Below are 19,539 nucleotides of genomic sequence, written 5' to 3' on the forward strand. Positions count from 1 at the left end.
GCAAAGCGAGGCGCCAGAGGAGAGAGGCTTCGAGGGGAATCCCTGAGGTCAGGAAGCCACCAGGCTGCCACAGAGCCCACGTGGGAGGTTGGGTAAGCAGGCCTCTCTTCCTGCCCTATGTGGGGGTCCATCGACATTATCTCTGGGCTCTGTTCTACAGCAGAAGGGGAGCCCTGCTGCCTGGTTGCGGCTGGCATGGGGGACAGAGCCTTGAGCGTGGCCCAGGGCCCACTCCCAGGGTGTGTCCTCCAACCTGGTCCCCTGCCTTTGGCCAGCCTGAGCCAGGCCGAGGAAGCTTAGGGCCGGGCAGTGGGACACCATAAATGTCAACTTCGCCAAGTCGACGGTCCGGGCAGGCGTGCCGGGAACCGGGGACCCGTGACCCGTGAGCGAGGGAGGCAGGAGGCGCTGCCCCTCTGTGCTTTCCTGCTGCCTCGCCAGCCTCCAAGACAAAGATGCCCTTTCCCCTACCGCCTTCCTTCTAAAAATAGCCCTCCCCCCAATGCGGGAGAGGTGGGAGACAGGTGCGGAAGCTCGCCTGGCAGCCTGCTTTAGTTTGAAACCTCAGGACCCCGTGGGCCCTCCGCTGGACTATAGCTCAGGCGAGGGGTGGGGCGGGCCTTCAGGGTGCTCTCCGTCCTCATCCAGCGCTTCCTGCCGGGCCTGAGAGGCTTGACCAGGATCGGGGACGTGGGGTCGTTTTGTGAATGGGAACAGACATTTCGCAGGAAGCGTTGCGGACACGCGGGGTGTGGGGTGCAGGAGGCCGGCACGTGGGTGGGCGACGAGGCCGTTTACTGAGATCTGATTCCCACCACTCCGCTCCTGGGCGAGAATTATGACACGCGTCTCCACACGGCTGCCCCGGGCCCACACAGCGGAGCGGCCGAGCTCGGGCGGAGGCCACCACGCCCCGTCCAGCAGGGCTGCCTTCGGGCTGAGGCGAACCCCCCGCAGGTCCCAGGACCCTGCGTGGCCTGGAGCCGGGGGTGGGGAGGCCCGACCGCGGGGCGCTGCTCCACCCGGCCGCCCTCCACCGCCAGCCGGGGCCAGGACCGCCCAGCCACGCCCAGAGCCCGTGGGCGGAGACGGCAGGGGCGGTGTCAGCGAGGCCCCGCCCACGCCACGCCCCCAGCACGCGGCCACCTGAGGACGCCCGGCGGGAGTCATCCTGCGGCTCCCCAGGATGTCGGCTGGGGCCACCGCCCGGCTCCCACCTCGACCCTGCAATACGGGATTGGGGCAGAGCGGCCTGCTGTGCGCGGCCGGCAGCCTCGTCAGGGCAGGGAGGGAGCCCGGGCCTCTGTTCTCACGCTGAGCTTCGCGCTGGACCCGGCAGCAGTGAGGGTGGAAGCCGCCGCCTCTGGCCTCTGCATCCCGGGTGGGACAGCCTGGCCTCCCAGCGACCCCCAGGTCATGCAGGCTTCTGGTGGTGGGGGGCTTACTCCCTGGCCTTCCCTACCTGGGAGCCAGGTCCTCAGCCAAAGTGAACCCACTTGATCCCGATGACAATCCCATTTTCTGGAGGAGTAAATTGAGGCTCAGAGATCGAAGCGCCTCTCCAAGATCGTGGGGAGCTGGGCTTGACCTCTGCTCGGTGTCCCTGGCTAGGCCTCCAGCTACTAATGGCCCCCCACCTTGCCTTCTCCTGACCCCGCATCAACCCTGTGCCCCAGGCTTCTCTGAGACAAGGCCGGGGCTTTTCCAAAGGGATTTTACTGAGAAATTTGGGGGAAAAACATGGACATAGAATGAAAGAAACATTGCGACCTTAGCTGAAAAGTTGGGCACCGGCTCAGGTGGCCATGGGGTGCAGATGGAGGTTGAGGGGATGTCCAGGAGCAGCCCCCAGGTCCTGGCCCCACCAGATTTTCAGGCTCCTATGTATTGAATGAAGTGACCGGTCATTGGAAGTCCTGGGACCCCGACATGCCCTGTGAGCTGGGGGGTGGGAGAATCAGACCGGGAAGTCTTCAGTCCACCAGGGCCTGGCTCCATGGGAATACCCAGTACACAGAGCCAGAGGCCTTGGGCTCAGTCCTGGCCTCTCTGGCCAGCTGTGTGGCGGTGAGCAGGTCACTGAGCCCCGGGAAGCCCTCCACCTTGGCCCGGCTGTCTCTGTTCAGTTACGCTTATTCCCTGTCACCCCTCATCTCTGCCTGTTGGAGACAGGTGGGGTGAGACTCAAGCCAGCAGGCGGGACTGGGCTGGGAGGAAGGGCCTACGGTCTGCTGGGCATCTCTCGGTCTTGAACTGGGACTCAGCACCCCACTTCACAGAGGGAACCCAGGGCTCAGGGGGGTAGTGACTCAAGTGGTTAATTGGAGGGCTTCCTGGAGGAGGTGCTGGCATCTTTGAGTCTAATTTGACCCCTCTGCAGATGTTGCTGCAGCATCTCAGACACCTTCCAGTCTGTTATGGGCTGATTTTCCCCCACAAAATTCATATGATGGGCCGGGCACAGTGGCTTGCCCCTGTAATCCCAGCACTTTGGGAGGCTGAGGCGGGCGGATCACCCGAGGTCGGGAGTTTGAGACCAGCCTGACCAACATGGTGAAGCATGTCTCTGCTAAAAATACAAAAACTAGCTGGGATTAGTGGTGGGCACCTGTAATCCCAGCTACTTGGGAGGCTGAGGCAGGAGAATGGCTTGAACCCAGGAGGTGGAGGTTGCAGTGAGCCGAGATCACACCACTGCACTCCAGCCTGGGTGACAGAGAGATTCTGTCTCAAAAAAAAAAAAAATTTTATATGTTGAAGTCCCAACCTGAGAATGTGACCTTATTTGGAAAATTCCTTATAAAAATGCTTATTACCTTTAAAGAGGTAGTAAGTTGAAATTAAGTCACTAGGGTGGAGCCTAACCCGTATGAAGAGGAAATATGGACACAGACACGAAGAGGGAAGACCCTGTGAAGACCTGGGAAGAAGACGGCCACCTACAGCCCAGAAGAGAGCCCCGGGAGAAGCCAGCCCGCAGAAGCCTTGCTGCAGACCTCGGGCTTCCAGAACCGGGAGGGAATAAACATCTGTCATTGAGGCTCAGTCCCTGGTCCTGCTGTGGCAGCCCTAGGACGCTGGGTGCACGGGGCCATCCCTGCCCTGAGCCCCAGGACGCTGGAGCACGGGCCCTCAGCTGGAGGATGCTGGTGCAGGAGGCTTTTTCTGCCCACCTCAGCACCCTGCAGCGGCCCCAGCGCAGGTTGAGACAGGTCTGGATCTGTTCTCCTTGGATTTTCCCTGAGTTCCTTCCTGAGACGCTGGCCATGGAATGCCCCTGTGCAGGGGTGAGAGTGCCTCTTCTGGGAAGTGTCAGTGGTCCTCCCCGCAGCAGCTCGCCCCGCCTGGCTCCTGTGTGGGGAGTGGGCCCCGCCTCCACACCTTTGCCCCTGCCCAGGATGCTGTTCCTCCTCACTCCTGAGTGTGCCTGTCTGTCCCCAGGGCCCTGTCCCTTACTCCAGCTCCTGAAGCCCCAGGGAACGGCACGCGGCTCTCAACATGAGCTTCCCTGGTGGGGGGTGCAGGATCTCGGGATGAACTCGATGGGCTGGCCTGGTGCTAGAGCCTCTGCCCTGGAGGGGGGGGTCCTTCTGGGCTCAGGCACTATGGGCCGAGTGTCCCCCCAGGCCGGTGCCTGCTTCTCCTGGCCTCTGAGCAAAGGAGGGGCTGGTGGTGTTTTGAGGTCGCAGGTGGCATCCACCCCCCGAGTGCGTCCTCCGCAGCCCTCCCCTCCCTCGTTCTCTGACCTTTGGCCTGAGCGCTGTGTTATCTGCGGTGGAAAGCTGGAGTGACTGCCTCTGGAATTAAAAGGAAGTGGGAACTTCTCTGAAAGTGAAAGTATGGGGTCCCGGTGGAGGGCAGGGCTGTAGGTGGGGCCGGGTGGGCCTGGCAGGCGCTGACCATGGCTGGGAAGTCCCAGCTGTTAGTCACTCGCTCGGGCTGCTCCAGAGGCCCCATGGCCAGGGCCCGACTCTGAAGGCCCCACAGCCCAGCTTCTCAGGTGGCTGCATTCTTCCTGGGCCGAGGCTGCATGCTCAGCAGGTATGTTCCGGGAAGGTGGAGCAGGAGGGCATGGGGTGCTGTGGGCGGGCGGGGGCGACTCGCAGGCCTGAGGACCGTTCCGGCTCTGCGTGTGGCCTTGCGGGCCAAGGGCCTCACTCAGACCCCAGGCTGCCCGGGCCAGAGCGGCAGCATGAATCACAGCGGACACACAGGCACACACTCACACCCGATACACAGGCAGACACACTGAGGCAGGAAGCACAGACAGACAGACAGAGAGACGGCCTGCAGCCACAGACACAGACCCAGCCCCTCCAGGGCACACTCCGGGGCAGCGTCACACATACAGGGAGACACTCTCAGCTGACACTCAGGTGTGTGAAAGCGGTGCCCTAAAGTGTGCGGGGGCCAGGCGCTCACGCCCAGGCGTCAGGTTCGCTTTCCTGGCTTCCCCCGGAGACAGCGGAGTACCAGCTGTGGCTGGGGGCTGAGTCAGGCCCCCCCGCTGCCTGGGGCTCTCCTGGCCTCCAGGCTCAGTAACTGTCCCTCCGTCAAGTCAAGGCAGGTGTGCCCAGGCCCAGAGCAGGAGGGGCCGACTATGGTAGGGGCTCAGCTGCTCAGGGAAGCTTCTCAGGGGAGGAGCCATTTCTGCTGAGCTTTCAATAAGTTGACATTGTAGGCAGGAAGGACAGTGCAGAGGCGTGGAGGAGAGGCGGGTATTTCTGAGTGATCAGAGTGGAGGAGTGAGTTGGGACTGAAGCCAGACGGGTCATTAGAAGAGGCCTTGAATGCCAAGCTAAGGAGGGCGCTGTGCCTCTTCCGAGGGTGACGGCGGCTCAGGGGGCTTAGGCTCTGTTGCTCCTGTGTAGGGAATCGTCGTAAGTGGCTCTCACAGGCTTTGCTACGGTATGGAAAGGTGTCGGCTGTATTTACAGGATCAACGCACACAACTCACTAAGCCTTTTTATGAGCTCCAATAATTTTTAGTCTCAGATTTTCTAAGTCAATAATCATGTCACCTGTGAATAATGACAGTTTAACCTGCTCCTTCCAGCGTTTATAGTTCTTAGTGATTTTTCTTTCCTTATCGCCTTAACTAGTTCTTCCGGGCAAATGTTGAGGAGCGAGAGTGGTGAGAACACACCTCCTTGCCATTCTCCTTATTTTGAGGGGCTGCAAGGAAAGTTTTCAAAGGCGGTTTATAGGGCCAGGCATGGTGGCTCACTCCTGTAGTCCCAGCACTTTGGGAGGCTCAGGCAGGAGGATCACTTGAGGCCAGGAGTTTGAGACCAGCCTGGGCAACACAGTGAGACCCTGTTTCTACAAAAAATAAAAAAATTAGCCATGCATGGAGTTGCACACCTGTAGTCCCAGCTGCTTGGGAGGCTGAGTCCAGGAGTTCGAGGCTGCGGTGAGCTGTGATCGCACCCCCGCATTCCAGCAGTGGGTGAAGTGACACAGCGAGACCTTATCTCTTAAAAACAATAAACAAAGGAGGTTTACATTTTGGCAAGATTCTTATGACTGATCCTAGGAGGCGGCATTGAGGGCGCCTGGGAAGGATAGCAGCTCGGATGCTGTGATCGGGGAGGTGGGTGGCAGGTGGGGACGTGAGAGGGGACCAGCCCTGCCAGGGCTTCAGCCCAGGGTGCAATACAGGCAGTCACCTCAGAGGCTCCTTTCGAGCATTGAGGAATGGAGTGATGGCCAGTCCCAGCGTAGGTGGGAGGCTGGGAGTGGCCGGGAGGACGAGGAGCAGCTGCAGGAGAGAAGGTCTGGTGAAAGCGGAGAGGAGAAGCAGAGGCTGGGGTAGGCAGGGTGGGGAAGTCCGGACATGACTTCTCGGTCACGGCTAGGGTGGCCCGGTGTGGGAACTCTCAGTGACTGTGTCTCTGGCTGGCTTCCTGCCCCTGCTGTGGGGCCCACAAACGGTGTGTTAGCCTGACTTGGGAATTGTAGGACCTGGGGCTCAGGCCGGAGCTCGGTCTCCAGGGCCTTGCAGTCAGGGAGGGACAGCACAGGAGCCGGGCCCCCTGGACCTTCCGGGCACTGGGACAGAGAGACCCAGACAGAAAGAGAGCCAGAGAGAGTCCATGGGTTGTGGAGAGGCAGGCACAGGGACAGGGACAGGCCAAGCGACAGCCTTGGGAGGTGGAGCAGGGAGTGGAGAGGGGCCTTCAGGTCTCAGCCTGCAGGTGCTGGCGCGGCAGCAGGCAGGCCAGCCCAGGGAGGCGGGGCGACCCTGACATCGATGTCCCTCCTTCTAGGCTGTGCTCTGCGGTGACAGGGGTAGATGGACAAAGGCTGCCAGGCCAGGGCAGGGGCCACGTCACCACAAGGACAGTGCCGAGTGCCCACTGAACAGACAGATGGTGACAGTGGGTGGTGCCAGGCATCTGTACCCAATGTCCTGAAACCCAGGTCAGATGTGAAGAATAAATAGGGGAAGGCCAGGACAGGGAGCAGCTGGAGGGGAAGCCGGAGGCTGGGCGTGCAGCTGGGAGGACAGAGAGGAGGCTGGGTGGGCTGCGGGTCGTCCGTGAACCCCGGGGGAAGCTGCTGAGGCATGGTCAGCGGGAGGTGGAGGTGGAGGAAGCTGGCTCCAGGATCGATGCCCGGCTGTGGGGCTTGGGCAGGTGGGAACCACGGAAGGGTTTAAAGCAGGGGAGTGACCTGGCTGGACTTCTGCTTTGGGAAGGTCGAGAATGGCTTGGGACGCTGTCGGGAGCTGCAGGGTGGAAGGTGGCATGGCTGCAGGCTGGGGGGCTACCTGGGGACCTCGATGGCCCTTCAGTGCAGTTCTGGTTTGGGACAAAAGCAAGCTGAGCGGCCTCAAGCCTCTGCCTGTGCAACCTCCTAAGAGATTCACTGGCATAGCTGCCCTCCTTACCCGGCCTTCCTCAGGGCCTCCTGGGAGAGGACCGCCACATCCGACCCCACTCTGGGACCTGCTGACACCCTGGGGGGCTCAGCTGGGAGGAGGGGCTTCTGGGCGGCAGCTCTGACTCCCTGGGGGTGGAGACACGGCAGGCCCCGCCTCTGCTCCCGGCTCTGAGCTGTAGACTCTGTCTGTGAGCTTCAGGTTCCTCATCTGTGAAATGGGCAAATGACACTGCCTATCTTTGTTGTCACAGAAGTGATCTGTGTCAGGCCTCGAGCTGGGCACACAGTAGGTGCTTACTAAGTGTGAGCTCTCCCCAACAGGAAGGCAGAGCCTGGCTCGCCCTTGCCCCACACCCCGGGCCCCATCCCCTCGACAGCGGAGGATGAGGTGTGTGCTGAATGGTTCTTTTCACGACACCCTGCCCTGCTGGGCCCCAGCCCCCATGCCAAGCATGGAGGGCACCAGGGAGAGAGGGGAGAGTGGAGGCTGGGACAGACGGCGCCTGAAGTGTGTGGGTCACGTCTCAATCAGGCAGGGTCTCTGAACCCTGGCGCTGGGGGAAGTCGCCGACCTGTGGCCAGGGCAGGGCTGATAAAGTCCATCAATCACCTGGCTGTCGCTCCCACCTTGGGCCTCTGTCCAGCTGCTTGGCCGCCTCCGGGAACCTCAAGGAAGGTCGGTAGGCACCTTGCTGGAGGGTGAGGGGGAGTGGGGTCTGGGCCCTGCCCACCTTGGTGTCCTTCCACCCTGGCAAACTGGGCCTGGGGAAGCACACTTCCTGTCCGGTGTCACCCAGAAGTTGGGTGCGGGGTCCGGCTGGGGCTTTGGCCCTGGCACCTGGGTGGGGAAGCCCTGGGGCTGGGCTAGAGGCAGGTCCAGCCCTTCTTTGGCTCCAGTTTCTCCCAGGGGAAAGTGAGACTTTGCTGGCCTAATGCCCTGGCCTGCCCATGGCCCAGCTTCCACAGTGGGGTGGGCGGGAGGCCCCTCCTCTCTCCCAGCCTAAAGCAAGCACAGCTCCGAAGGCTGGAAGGGGGTGTGGGTGGAGCCTGGCAGGCCGGGTGCTGAGGCCGTGGGGAGCAGGAGCAGTCGATGCTCAGCAACCCCCACCCCCGTGTCCCTGGGATTCCCCCATTCCATTCCTTGTGTCTGGGAGGGGCCAGAGCACACTGTGGTGGAGGGACGGGGGGAGGGGGAGAGGCAATGGGTGGGAAACAGTGTTGAGAACCTCCCCAGTCCCCAGTTAAATATAGACCCGAGGTTCCTCCTGCTGCCGCCCATGCAGCTGCACGGCCATGATAAGCCTCAGGGTGGCCTCGACCAGTGCCCTCAGGCCCCACACCAGCTCCGCAGGCTCTGTGACACCCAGGGCAGGGGGTGGGCTCCCGTGGGGATCCCTGCCCTCCTCTTTGAGCCAAAGTAATCAGGCCTTTTGGGCTGACGGGGGGTGAGCTGAGGGACCCGGAGGGCAGTGAAGGGGCTGGTGGCGGTTGGGGGAGGGGGTCAGGGATCCGGGACAGCCTAGACGTGGCTGCTGGTCGTGCCCTCGGTGCTGTGAGCTGTGGCCTGGACTGCGCCCCACAACCTGCATGTCAACTCCCTCCTCCAATTCTAACGGAGAGTCCCGCCTGGCACTGTGCACCTGGGGAGACACTTTTTGGGGATGGTCTCGGGGAAGGCTCCTGATGGCAGCAGCTGTGTGTATCTCCATGCCCAGCTGTGGCCTGGCACACTGAGGGCTCTCACTGAGAGAGTGGTTTGGTGACGCCGGTGACGCTTCCTTCTGACAGCCTGAGGGCTGCCTCCTCTGGGGAGCCTCCCCCGACCAAGCCCCTGGGTGTGGCCAGGCCTCGAGGGCTGCACACAGTTCCCAGTTCCCTGTGGCTGCTCCTGGGCTGCGCCTCCAGGCCTGCTGAGCCTCCTTCTTGCCCCCAGCTCTCCTGCTGCCAAGATGTCCTCACCGCGGACAGAGACTCCTGGGCTGGAACCGCAGAGCCCCAAGGAGGCTGAGGAGTCGCAGACTCCAGCTCACAGCTCCTGGCGAACAGGCAGTGGGAAAGAGCCCAGTGGCCACCACGTAGATGGCACAAGGCTGAGCCTGGGTACCCTGAAGCAGGCCTTCTCCCGGGCCAGCCAGCGGGCTTCAACCCGGGTCTCCAAGGAGGATGCAGGTGTGCTCAGAAGAAGCTCCTGCGCCCTGTTCCGGTCCCTCCGGCGAGCCCTGGACGAGGGCCCAGCTGCTGGCCATTCCCAGGCCACTCCTGAGGTGCCCTCAGAGGTCATGAGTGCTGTCAGCCAGCAGGCATCTCCTGGGGCAGCGTCCAAGGAACTGAAACCCGAGGCAGGTAAGGAAGGGCCTCAGAAACACTAAGCATGAAAGGAAACGGGCCAGAGGTCGGGGCAGCTGAGCCGAGGCTTCTGGAAAGGCTCCTCCCTAGCTCCCCAAACCCTGGCCCGGACACGGGCACTTATTTACTTACTTATTTGAGACAGGGTTTCACTCTGTCACCCAGGCTGGAGTGCAGTGGTGCAATCACAGCTCACTGCGACCTTGGCCTCCTGGGCTCAAGGAATCCTCCCACCTCAGCCTCCCAAGTAGTTGGGACTACAGGCGTGAGCCACTGCACCCGGCTAATTTTTTAAATGTATTTGTATTACTTTTGTAGAGATAGGGTTCTTGCTATGTTGTCCAGGCTGGCCTCTAACTCCTGAGCTCACCCAGTCCTCCTGCTTTGGCCTCCTAAAGTGCTGGGATTACAGGCATGAGCCACTGTGCCCAGCTGGACAATTGCACTTGAAATTCTTGCAGCATCCCTGCAGTGGGAGCCCCCCACCATTGGGCAGATGAGAAAAGTGAGGCTCAGAGAGGTGCAGTGACTTGCCTCGAGTCTCACAGCATGGAGAATGGGACTTGAACACAGATCTGCACGGCCGAGATCCCCAGCCTCTCCATGGTCTCTCACTGCCGGTTCCAGGTCAAACTAGGGCCATGTGCACAGCTGATCACAGGGTTGCAGTGGGTGCAAGGCTCGCAGAGGTGCCAGGAGGAAGGTCAGGGGGATTGTCCAGAGGAGGACACACTGGGGTGGGAAGAGGGGCCACCATAGAGGTGGAGGGCTCCTGTGGGGTGGAGGCTGGCAGAGAGCCAGGAGTAGCAGGAATGTAAAAGTGCACACAGGCAGGACACACCCTGCCTGAGCTCTGACCTTATTAGACCTGCAATCAAGGCTGTGCATGAAGCTATCAAGTCCGGCTCAGCCGGGCGTGGGAGCCGGGCAGAAGGTAGGGCTGATAAATGGCCCTGTTCAGCCAGGCTTGGGGTCCCAGGTTCTGCGTTTTCAAAGGTGGCTCTAAGGGAGGGCTCCTGGCAGCTGCAGCCTGTTGTTCCTGGAGCAGGCCTTCAGCTGGGCTTGGGCATCGCGCAGAGGCCAGGCAGTCCAGCCCGGATAGATGGAGCCATGGCCTGCAGGTCTTCGTCCAGGTAGGGGGCTGGGGCAGTCCCTCTCACCGCCCCTCTTCTCGCCTGCCAGCGCAGAAGGCAAATCCGTGGCAGACCTCATTACTGAACGGCAACTGCTGGCGGCCTTGGAACAGCTTCTGCACCTGGAGACGCGGCTGGTGGCCGAGAAAGCCTCGCGCACCTTTGAGCAGGACCCCACGGCCTTCGCGCGGCGCGCCATGGACGTGTGCCTGCACTACGACGGGCTGGCAGCTGAGATCGGGGCCATCGTGCGCGAGACGCTGGGCGCCGACGGCGTGGACGCCGCCGCGCTGGCCGAGCTGGCGCGCGTGGTGCGCGCGGAGGAGGAGGCCCACCCCGCGCCCCCCGACGACGGCGACTTCCTGCGCACGCCGCGCCGCTGGCGCCAGCACTGGGAGGAAGCGGTGAGGCGGAGCGCTCAGGAGCGCGTGCGGAGGCCGGGCGCGGGGGAGGCCGAGGCCGCGTCGGGCCTGGCCCAGCTTCTGGCCGAGCTGGGTGGCGTGGTTCGCCGCGACCTGCAGAAGGTGTGGCAGGAGGTGCAGCCCGCGTACTCGGCGGCCGGCTTCCCGGCCTGGGAGGTCTACCTGCGTGCCTTCCACGGCGCCGTGGCCCAGCGCCTCCAGGAGCTCGCGCGCGATGCCCGCGGCTGCGAGCAGCTCTATCTCCTGCTGGACTGGGCGGCCAACGTGTACGGCAGGTGAGGCTCGGCCAGGGCACCAAGCGGCGAGGACGCCTGCCGCTTGCCCCGCAGGCCTTGGGGAGCCCACTTTGAGGAGGACGGGGCCTTTCTTCTCCGTTCCCTCCCTGGGGGAGGGCTGAGAGCCGAGGATTTCGACATGCTTTCCTCCGCGGGTTAGTCCGTGGGGCGCTCCTGCCCCAGGTTTTCTAGGGGTCACCCATACACAGTTCCAGAATTTGGAAAGTTTCCGCGGGGAGGTTCCCACGGGAGCAAGGCCTGTGCTGGTTCACCAGGTGCCTTTGGGCGCATCAGAAAAGGGCACCTCTTGGCCACGGTGGCTCACGCCTACAATCCCAGCACTTTGGGAGGCTGAGGCAGGCGGATCATCTGAGGCCAGGAGTTTGAAACCAGCCTGGCCAACATGGTGAAACCCCATCTCTATAAAAATACAAAAATTAGTTGAGCATGGTGGCGGGGGTACCTGTAATCCCAGCTACTCGGGAGGACGAGCCAGGAGAATCGATTGAACCCGGGAGCTGAGATCTCGCCATTGCACTCCAGCCTGGGCAACAGAGCAAGACTCCAAAAAAATAAAAAAGAAACAGAAAGAGAGAGAGAGGCACCTCTCTAGGGCGGACTCAACCCCTACGGGCTCACAGCGCTTGGCGTGGGTTCACCCGCGCTTTCCCCTTTGGATAGGCATCCGGGTTCAGGGTACAGCCCGTGGGGAGTGGCCACCTCCCTGTCTGCTCGTGGGACGAGGGTGAATTGCTTTCCCCGAGGAGCGGATCCCAGCCCCACCAGCAGGACTCCTCACGGTGGGGGTGGGGGGTGGGGAGTGTGGGGTGTGGGGTGTGGGGCGGTTGCCTGAAGTCCCGCATTCCTTAAATTGTGTGGCTTCAGACCTGTATCCTCCTGGCTGTGGGCGTCCCTGCTGTGGGTTGGAGGGTGGCGGTTCCCTGAGCTGTGTTTGAAGAGAGGGCGGAGTGCCATCTGGGTGACCGTCCTTCAGCGTCCTGCAGGAGGGCAGGAACAGCTGTCAGAGGCTTCCGGAGGGAGGGGGTGTGCTCGCACTGTGTATGTGCACAGTGTGTGTGTGTGCGCACTGTGTGTGCGCGCGTGTGTGTGAGAACAGATGCCCAGGTTCAGGGGTTAGACTGTGAGCCTGGCCAGAAGAGGGGCAGCGGCTGCAGCATCAGAGCCGCGCGCCCTCAGCCCCCTGCCCTGCCTTCCAGTCCTGACTTCCTGGGCGCCCCGGGCCTGGCGCTGCCCACCGAGCCGCTGCCCCCGCTCCTGGCGCCCGACGTGTGGGCCCGACTGGAAAGTGACTACACTAGCTTCCTCGAGGTCAGTCCCGGCGGGCCAGGCTGGAGGGGGCAGGCTCCGGGGGGAGGTGCGGCGCCCAAGCGCGCGGCGGCCAGAGCTGGCGCTGGTTCACCCTGCGGCCCCCGGCACGGGCTTGTGACAAGACAGGGCGGCCCTCATCCCGGATGGCGCGGGACGGGGTCCGGGAGGATCTCGCCGCGGTCGTCCCTTCTCCCCGCAGGCCAGGATCGCAAGCTGCTTCGACCGTATCTTGCAGCTGGAGCAGAGTCGCTGGGCGGCGGCCGAGGGCCCCGAGGTGCTGCAGGGCCTCTACCGGGCGCCGCTGTCCACGGACGTCCACATGGTGCGGCCCAGAGCAGGGGCTGGGAAGGGGCGCGTGTTCAAGACTCACGCACACGATGGGGACACCCAGAACGATCCTACCCAGTCCTAACCAACCCTTCCGCTAGATGGGAGCCTGAGGCCCCGCGTGGGGGAAAATCGGGACCCCGGGCACGTCGAGGGGCTGGGAGGCAGCTGGACGGGGGCTTGCAGGAGTTGACTCTCGGGTTGCGCGGCTTTCCGACTGAGCGACACAGCCGGGCTGGCTGACGGCGTGGCGGAGCCACCGGGTGAACTGCGGCCTGGTGTCGGCGGCTGGGACGCGCGCTCAGTGCGGGGCTTCGCTCGCAGCTCGTGGCCGAGCACGTGAAGGCGGCCGGCGCCATCTCCGCGGAGCTGGAGGCCACCACCCTGCGAATCTGCACGCGGGCGCTCGGCCTCTTCGTGCCCAGGTGCGGACTCATCCTCGGTAGGGGAGCGACCAGGCCCGGTGTGCTCTGCAGGTGGGAGGGAGGGTTCTGCGCGAGGACCTGATGGGAGGGTGGACCCAGGGTCATCGCACAGCCAGGAAGGGTCCCCAAGGGCGCTGTGTATCCTGCCCCAGGTTTGAAGAGGCTTTTCTGGCGTCGGAGGCGGTGAGCGACCCGCACCTAGGCGCCTACATCAACGCCTGCGAGGAGCTCAGGTAGGGCTCGGCCGCTCCTGCGCGGGCGCGGCGCGGCCGGCAGGGGGCGCGCGAGCGCCGGGAGCCTGGATGGAGGGGAGTGCGCGCTCGTGGAGGGGGCAGAGGTGAGGAGCGTGTGTGTCTCCGTGTGTTGGTGGATCTGAGGGGTGTGTGCGCGTGTGTGCATGTGTGTGTAGCAGAGTTGAGGGGTGTGTGGGCGCGTATAGTGGAGTGTGTGCGTGTGTGCCTGTGGCAGACCTGAGGATTAGTGTTTGCATGTGTGTGTAGCAGAGTTGGGTGTGTGTGTGCGTGTGTAATGGAGCTGAGGGTGTGCATGTGCGTGTGTGTGCGTGTGCAGAACAGGTGTGTGTATGTGTGGCGGAGCTAAGAAGTGTGTGTGTGCATGTGTGTGGGGTGGAGCTGAGTGGTGTGTGTCAGAGCTGAGGGGTGTGTGTGTCAGAGCTTAGGGGCATGTGTCTCAGGGGTGTGTGTGTGTCAGAGCTGAGGGGTGTGTCTCGGGTGTGTGTGTGTGCTTGTGAGTGGGGTGGAGCTGAATGGCGTGTGTGTGTCAGAGCTGAGGGGTGTGTGTCTCGGGTGTGTATGTGTGTGTGAGAGCTGAGTGGTGTGTGTGTCAGAGCTGAGGAGCATGTGTCTCAGGGGTGTGTGTGTGTCAGAGCTGAGGGGTGTGTGTGTGTCAGAGCTGAGGGGCGTGTGTCTCTGGTGTGTGTGTGTGTCAGAGCTGAGGGATGTGTGTGTGTCAGAGCTGAGGGGTGTGTGTGTGTCAGAGCTGAAGGGTGTGTGTGTGTCAGAGCTGAGGGGTGTGTCTTGGGTGTGTGTGTGTGCTTGTGAGTGGGGCGGACCTGAATGGTGTGTGTGTGTCAGAGCTGAGGGGTGTGTGTCTCGGGTGTGTATGTGTGTGTGAGAGCTGAGTGGTGTGTGTGTCAGAGCTGAGGGGCATGTGTCTCGGGGGTGTGTGTGTGTCAGAGCTGAGGGGTGTGTGTGTGTCAGAGCTGAGGGGCGTGTGTCTCTGGTGTGTGTGTGTCAGAGCTGAGGTGTGTGTGTGTGTCAGAGCTGAGGGGTGTGTGTCTCGGGTGTGTATGTGTGTGTGAGAGCTGAGTGGTGTGTGTGTGTGTCAGACCTAAGGGGCGTGTGTCTCGGGGGGGGTGTCAGAGCTGAGTGGTGTGTGTGTGTGTCAGAGCTGAGGGGCGTGTGTCTCAGGGGTGTGTGTCACAGCTGAGGGGGTGTGTGTGTGTCAGAGCTGAGGGGCGTGTGTCTTGGGGGTGTGTGTGTCAGAGCTGAGGGTTGTCTCGGGTGTGTGTGTGTGCGTGTATGTGAGGTGGAGCTGAGTGGCGTATGTGTGTGTGCGTGTGTCAGAGCTGAGGGGTGTTTGTCTCGGGTGTGTGTGTGCATGTGTGTGAGGTGGAGCTGAGTGGTGTATGTGTGTGTGCGTGTGTCAGAGCTGAGGGGTGTGTCTCAGGGGTGTGTGTGTGTGTCAGAGCTGAGGGGTGTGTGTCTCCGGTGTGTGTGTGTGTGTGTGTCCATCCAAGCGGAGGCCCTGAGGGAGTATGGGCAGCTGTTCAAGGCGGCGCAGAGGCCAAAGGTCCCAGCTCCCTGCCCGCTGCCTCGGTCTCCATTTTCCCTCCCTTCATCCCAGACAGCATTTCTTCCTTTTTGGGACACCTCCTCCTCTGGGAAGCCTCCCTGAGCCTGAACCCTGGGCTGTGCTGGGGTGGGGTCTGGGTCTCTGTGCCCCCAGTAGGTGGAGGCCCTCCCTGTGGGCTGGCAGCGGCTGGCAGCCTTCTGTGCCCTCAGCTCCTGGCCAGGCCTCAGCAGATGCATCAGGGCACAGACTGGGCCACCCCGCCTGGGTTCATCCTTTTTTTAAAGTTTGTAGATGTTAGTGTCCCGAAGTGCTCACTTCTCATTTATCCGATTTCAAAGAACAGCTGTGCCACCTGCTGGCTGTGTGCTCTGGGACAAGCCACTTCCCTTCTGTGCCTGTTTTGCCACCTGGCAAATAGGATCAGAGCAGCTGCTCCCTGGGGCAGTGTGGAACTCTGTGCCTTAGGGGACTCAGCTCCCACTGGCTCTTTGTGAGCACTTGTGAGGGCCACGCACTGAGCCAGTGCCTTCCCTGCCTGCCGAGTCTCATCCCAAGCACACACAGGTGGGTATACAGGCCTGGCAAGGAGGTGCCACTTGCCCACAGTCACGCAGCTGGCAAGTGGTGGAGCTGGGACTTGAACCAGGCCTGCCTACATCCAAAGCATGACCATGAGGCACTGCTTCCCTAACACTCTCTCGTCCTTAATCTGTGCCAGGCCTGTCCTTGGCACTAGGACCCTGGGTTTCAGCTCCAGGGAGCGTTCTCTGCCCGTTGGTAAGTCAGGCAGCCTCTGGCCAACCCTTGATGGAACTCCAGCCCGCCCTACTGTGTCCCTGGGTGTGGGAACTGGGTATAGCCTGCATCTTAGTTTCCTCAACAGTGAAATAGGGACATTGTCATCTTCAGGGGGGCAGTTATGAGGCTCAAGGTATGGCTATGTCACACTTTATCACCAAAAGGGAAGGAAAGTCTGTCCCAGAGCTGCCAGGGGGAATGGGCCAGCCACCCGCTGACCTGCCTCTGTGACGGGCTCCCTGGGCTTCCGTGCTGTCCCTCACTTGACTCTGCGCCCAGGCGGCTACACGGTGCAGCCCACAGGCTGCCCTTCACATTGCAGTCTAAGTGAGTGGAGCTGGAGCGGCCTCACCCTACACAGCTGTGTGCCTGGCCTTGTTCCGCAGCCTGCCCTCCTTTGCCCACCTCATCGCTGGTCCTGGCCCCTCCCCAGGACCAGTTTTCTCTCCAGATTCCCAGGAACCCAAGAGGAGCTGGAGAAGCCCCTGGTGGCGGCCACCTGCAGCTTCCAGAAGCACCTGCTTCGGGGCCTGCAGCGTGACTTGCAGGTGACTGTGACAGGCCCTCTCTCCCCACCGTCCATGCCCAGCAGGTACTCCCTATTCCTACAGCCTGGGGGCCAGGACACAGCATTCATTTATTCCAGGGACCAGCTCATGGGTGCGTGTGAAGGGTAGTGGGCAGGGAACCCAGGGGAGGTCCCAGCTGAGCACGACGACTGGGAGACGCCTGCCTTCTCACTTCAGTCTCCAGCTGTTGGTGGTCACCCCGAAGCCTGGGATAGTGGGTTCCCGGACCCAGGCCTAGGCCCCTCACCCAGTCCCTCAAGGCGTCCCTGGGGCACGCCCTGAGCAGATCTGACTGGACAAAGTCAAACCCTGCCCCTGGAGCTTGGGACCTGGGAGAGGCATTCTGGGAAAGGGCACCTGACATCACCTGTGACTGGGAGAGGGGATGGCCCCAGCCCAGGAGGGAAGGCGTCAGGATTGTACACTGGCTTCGAGGGAGGGGTTGGGTCGGGGGAGTGCTTTGCAGACTCCCACCCGCCCTGTCCCCAGCCGCTCTTCAGGGCCGTGTGGACCAGGGGCTGGCTGGCAGGGGACTGGCTGCGACCCCTCATGGACAAGGTGGTGGTCTTTGCTGGTCATCTCCAGCATGTGGCCCGGCCGCGGGCACAGGTACCCCAAGGGTGAGCGCCCCGGCAGGGCTGTGCCCAGGGTTGGGGCTGCTGACCCTGACCCTGACCCTGACCCTGACTCTGGGCCGTCCAGGAGACTCTGCAGGAGGTGCACCGGTTCGTGGTCCGAGAGTACCTGGCGCAAGCGCTGAGGCCACGGGAGCGGTTCCGGGGCATGGAGCGCTTGCGCGGCTCCCAGAAGATGAGTCTGGATGCCCAGGCCATCGGTGACATCTTCCAGGGCCTGGTAGGGGCGGTGTCTGCTGCCCCTGGGCGTTTGCCTCTGTGCAGGGAGCGGGTGGCAGTGACTAGGGCCCTAGCTCCGGGAGGGCTTTTGGCGGGAGTGGTTCTCCCCACTCTGGATCAGGTGGAGCAGGGACTGGGGCGCCTGTAGGGTTGGGGTGGGATCAGGTGGGAGGATGTCACTTTGCATACATTTGCATACAGTTTGCAGGGGCACGGGGAAGCGCGAGGGTCGCGGCCCCATCTCACGGGCAGGGCCTGTGGCAGGTGTCCCCCATTCAGGCCAGAGCCCTAGTGCGGAGGCACAGAGCCCCTGCCCACCCCTTGTCTGGCCCGAGCACTCCCAGGCTGGCCTCGGATTTCCTGTCCGAGCAGAGGCAGGAAGATGCCTGTGGGGATGGGACCGGAGGGGAGACGAATGCTGAGGCCCAGGAGCCCTCGGTGTCTAGGCACACCTGTCCAGTTTGGGGAAGGCAGTCCCAGAGCCGAGTCGGAGTGGCTGCGGGAGGGCTGACCTCACACCCCTGCAGGAGCTGGAGCAGGGGCGGGGAGAGGGCTCCTGGGGCAGGTGGCGGCTCTGTCTCACAGGGTTCCGAGGCCACGTGGCTGGACCAAGCCATCCAGTGCGTGGCCGAGATCCTGGGCGAGACTTACAAAGACGACATCCAGCGGCACCTGGAGACTCTCATCCGGAACTACCCTGACATCAGGTGTGAACCGCACCTGCTTCGCTGGCTTCAGGGCCGAGGGGGCTGGTGTTGGAGGGGCCCTGGCCTGGACCTGACTGCCCAGGGGCCTGAAGACCAGAGGCTGGTGGTGGGCCTTGGACCCTCAGACCCTCGAGGCTGGAGGGGAACGGAGAGCGTCCCTTATCCTAATCTGTTCTCAGCCATCCTCCATCAGCCCCATTGGGGGAGGGCACGCCTCCAGTCCTAGAATCTGAGGAGGGAGGCGGACCCCAAATCCCTGGGGAGAAAGCCCTCCCTGAAAGCAAGGGGTTCTGAGACAGGGCCTGGAGGAAGGAGGCTTTGATCCCGGGATGTGCTGGGGGGACGGTGAGTCATCCAAGCCCTTGGAAATCCCAGCTTGAATCGCTCCATTCTTTTGGAGATTCCGGGATGTGGAGTGTACAGAAAGGTCCTGGTTCAGCCCTTTCTCTGGGCCCCCCTGCCATGGGGTGGGGGGGAATGCTTCGTCCCCAGCCAGACTGCCTTTCAGGCTGTGGCTCAGAGAGCGCCCTGCGCATTCCCCTCCAATCCTCCCTCCCCGCTGCCGGCCCTGTCTCCCACAGCGGCATGACCCCCTCCTTCCCTCTCCACCACCTGTCCCCGGGTCTCCCTCTGTGCCTCTGTGCCTCTGTGTGGGCTGCTTCCCTGCTCTGCAAACCCCTCTCCTGTGCCCCTTCAAGCCCAGCTGCCGTGCACCCCAGGCCCATGCTCCGCCCCTCCCCTAGCATAGCTCTTCCTGGCCTCAGTCAGTCTGACCCTGACAGACTCCTGGAATGCAGGGTGACTCATACTAACTCCCAAGCCCACGGGTTCTGCCTCCTGGGGCTGGGGGTGCTGCGGAGGTGTGGGTCTCAGTGAGCACCTACATGTCTCTGCAGGCGGGACCACGTACTGGCCATCCTGGCGCTGCGCCGCCTGGGCCGCCGGCGGAACCAGCATCTCTTGCAGCACGCCCAAGACCTGCTGAGAGCTGCGGCCGGGGCTGCGGGTGCGGAGGCCCCCCGGGGCCGCGTGCTCTTCGAGGAGATCAAGGTGCCCAGTGCCATGGCGATGCTGATCACCTGCATCTAGTGCTCTCTGGCCGGAGAGGGGGCGGCCGTCGGTGGGGAGCTGTGGTCCATGGGGGTCAGCCAGAAGCCCAGGGAGTCACTCTCCGGCCCTGCTCCCAACTCTGACACCACAGTTAGAGAATTTTTGTCGTCAGCAGCTGAGCACAGCTGCCAGGCCAGAAGGAGCAGCCGTGCTGGAGGCATTTCAGGCATCGGGGGGAGTGTTTTGTGTCACAGACCTCCCTTCAATGCTGCCCGGCAGGGAGGGCCTCCCGCCCCACTGCCCAGCCTCGCCCTCCAGTCTGAAAGTGAAGAGCAGAGAATTTATTTAAAAAATAAATGTGAATTAAGATGGTGCCTCCCTAAGGAGTGGGCAGGGAACGGGAGGCCTGGGTCCTCGTGTGCCAAAGGGCCGGGCCGGAGGCTCTGTGGTGACACCATTTGGTGGGTGGCCCTCTCCTGCCCGTGGAACCCATGGGGAGACTGAGGCAGGTCCGGAGCGGGGCAGGCGCATGCCAGTGGCTGCCTCCGCCACTGCCTGGGCCCGCTGGCCTTGTACCCAGTCAGCCTTGCGCAGCAGGGCTGGG

The 19,539-nt window shown here is 62.6% G+C and overlaps 1 protein-coding gene across 2 annotated transcripts; it reads left to right on the forward strand.

Moving 5' to 3' along the window:
• Positions 1-3,788: 3,788 nt before the first annotated feature.
• Positions 3,789-19,304, forward strand: EXOC3L4 (exocyst complex component 3 like 4). Of its 2 annotated transcripts, XM_064375242.1 has the most exons (13): positions 3,789-4,041; positions 7,263-7,561; positions 8,819-9,228; positions 10,419-11,061; positions 12,279-12,390; positions 12,590-12,712; positions 13,042-13,142; positions 13,295-13,375; positions 16,189-16,303; positions 16,814-16,933; positions 17,027-17,179; positions 17,764-17,885; positions 18,782-19,304. In XM_064375242.1, the coding sequence occupies exons 3-13, from the start codon at positions 8,835-8,837 to the stop codon at positions 18,972-18,974; spliced, it is 2,157 nt and encodes a 718-aa protein (XP_064231312.1). In that variant the 5' UTR covers positions 3,789-4,041; positions 7,263-7,561; positions 8,819-8,834; the 3' UTR covers positions 18,975-19,304. The 2 variants fall into 2 exon arrangements, with proteins under 2 accessions (XP_064231312.1, XP_021530909.2); XM_021675234.2 differs by lacking the exon at positions 7,263-7,561 and having other exon boundaries at positions 18,782-19,067.
• Positions 19,305-19,539: the final 235 nt, after the last annotated feature.

The sequence above is a fragment of the Aotus nancymaae genome, unplaced genomic scaffold (genome assembly GCF_030222135.1).
Source record: "Aotus nancymaae isolate 86718 unplaced genomic scaffold, 86718_ANA_hifiasm-v0.15.2.pri h1tg000011l, whole genome shotgun sequence".
Lineage (NCBI taxonomy): Eukaryota > Metazoa > Chordata > Mammalia > Primates > Aotidae > Aotus > Aotus nancymaae.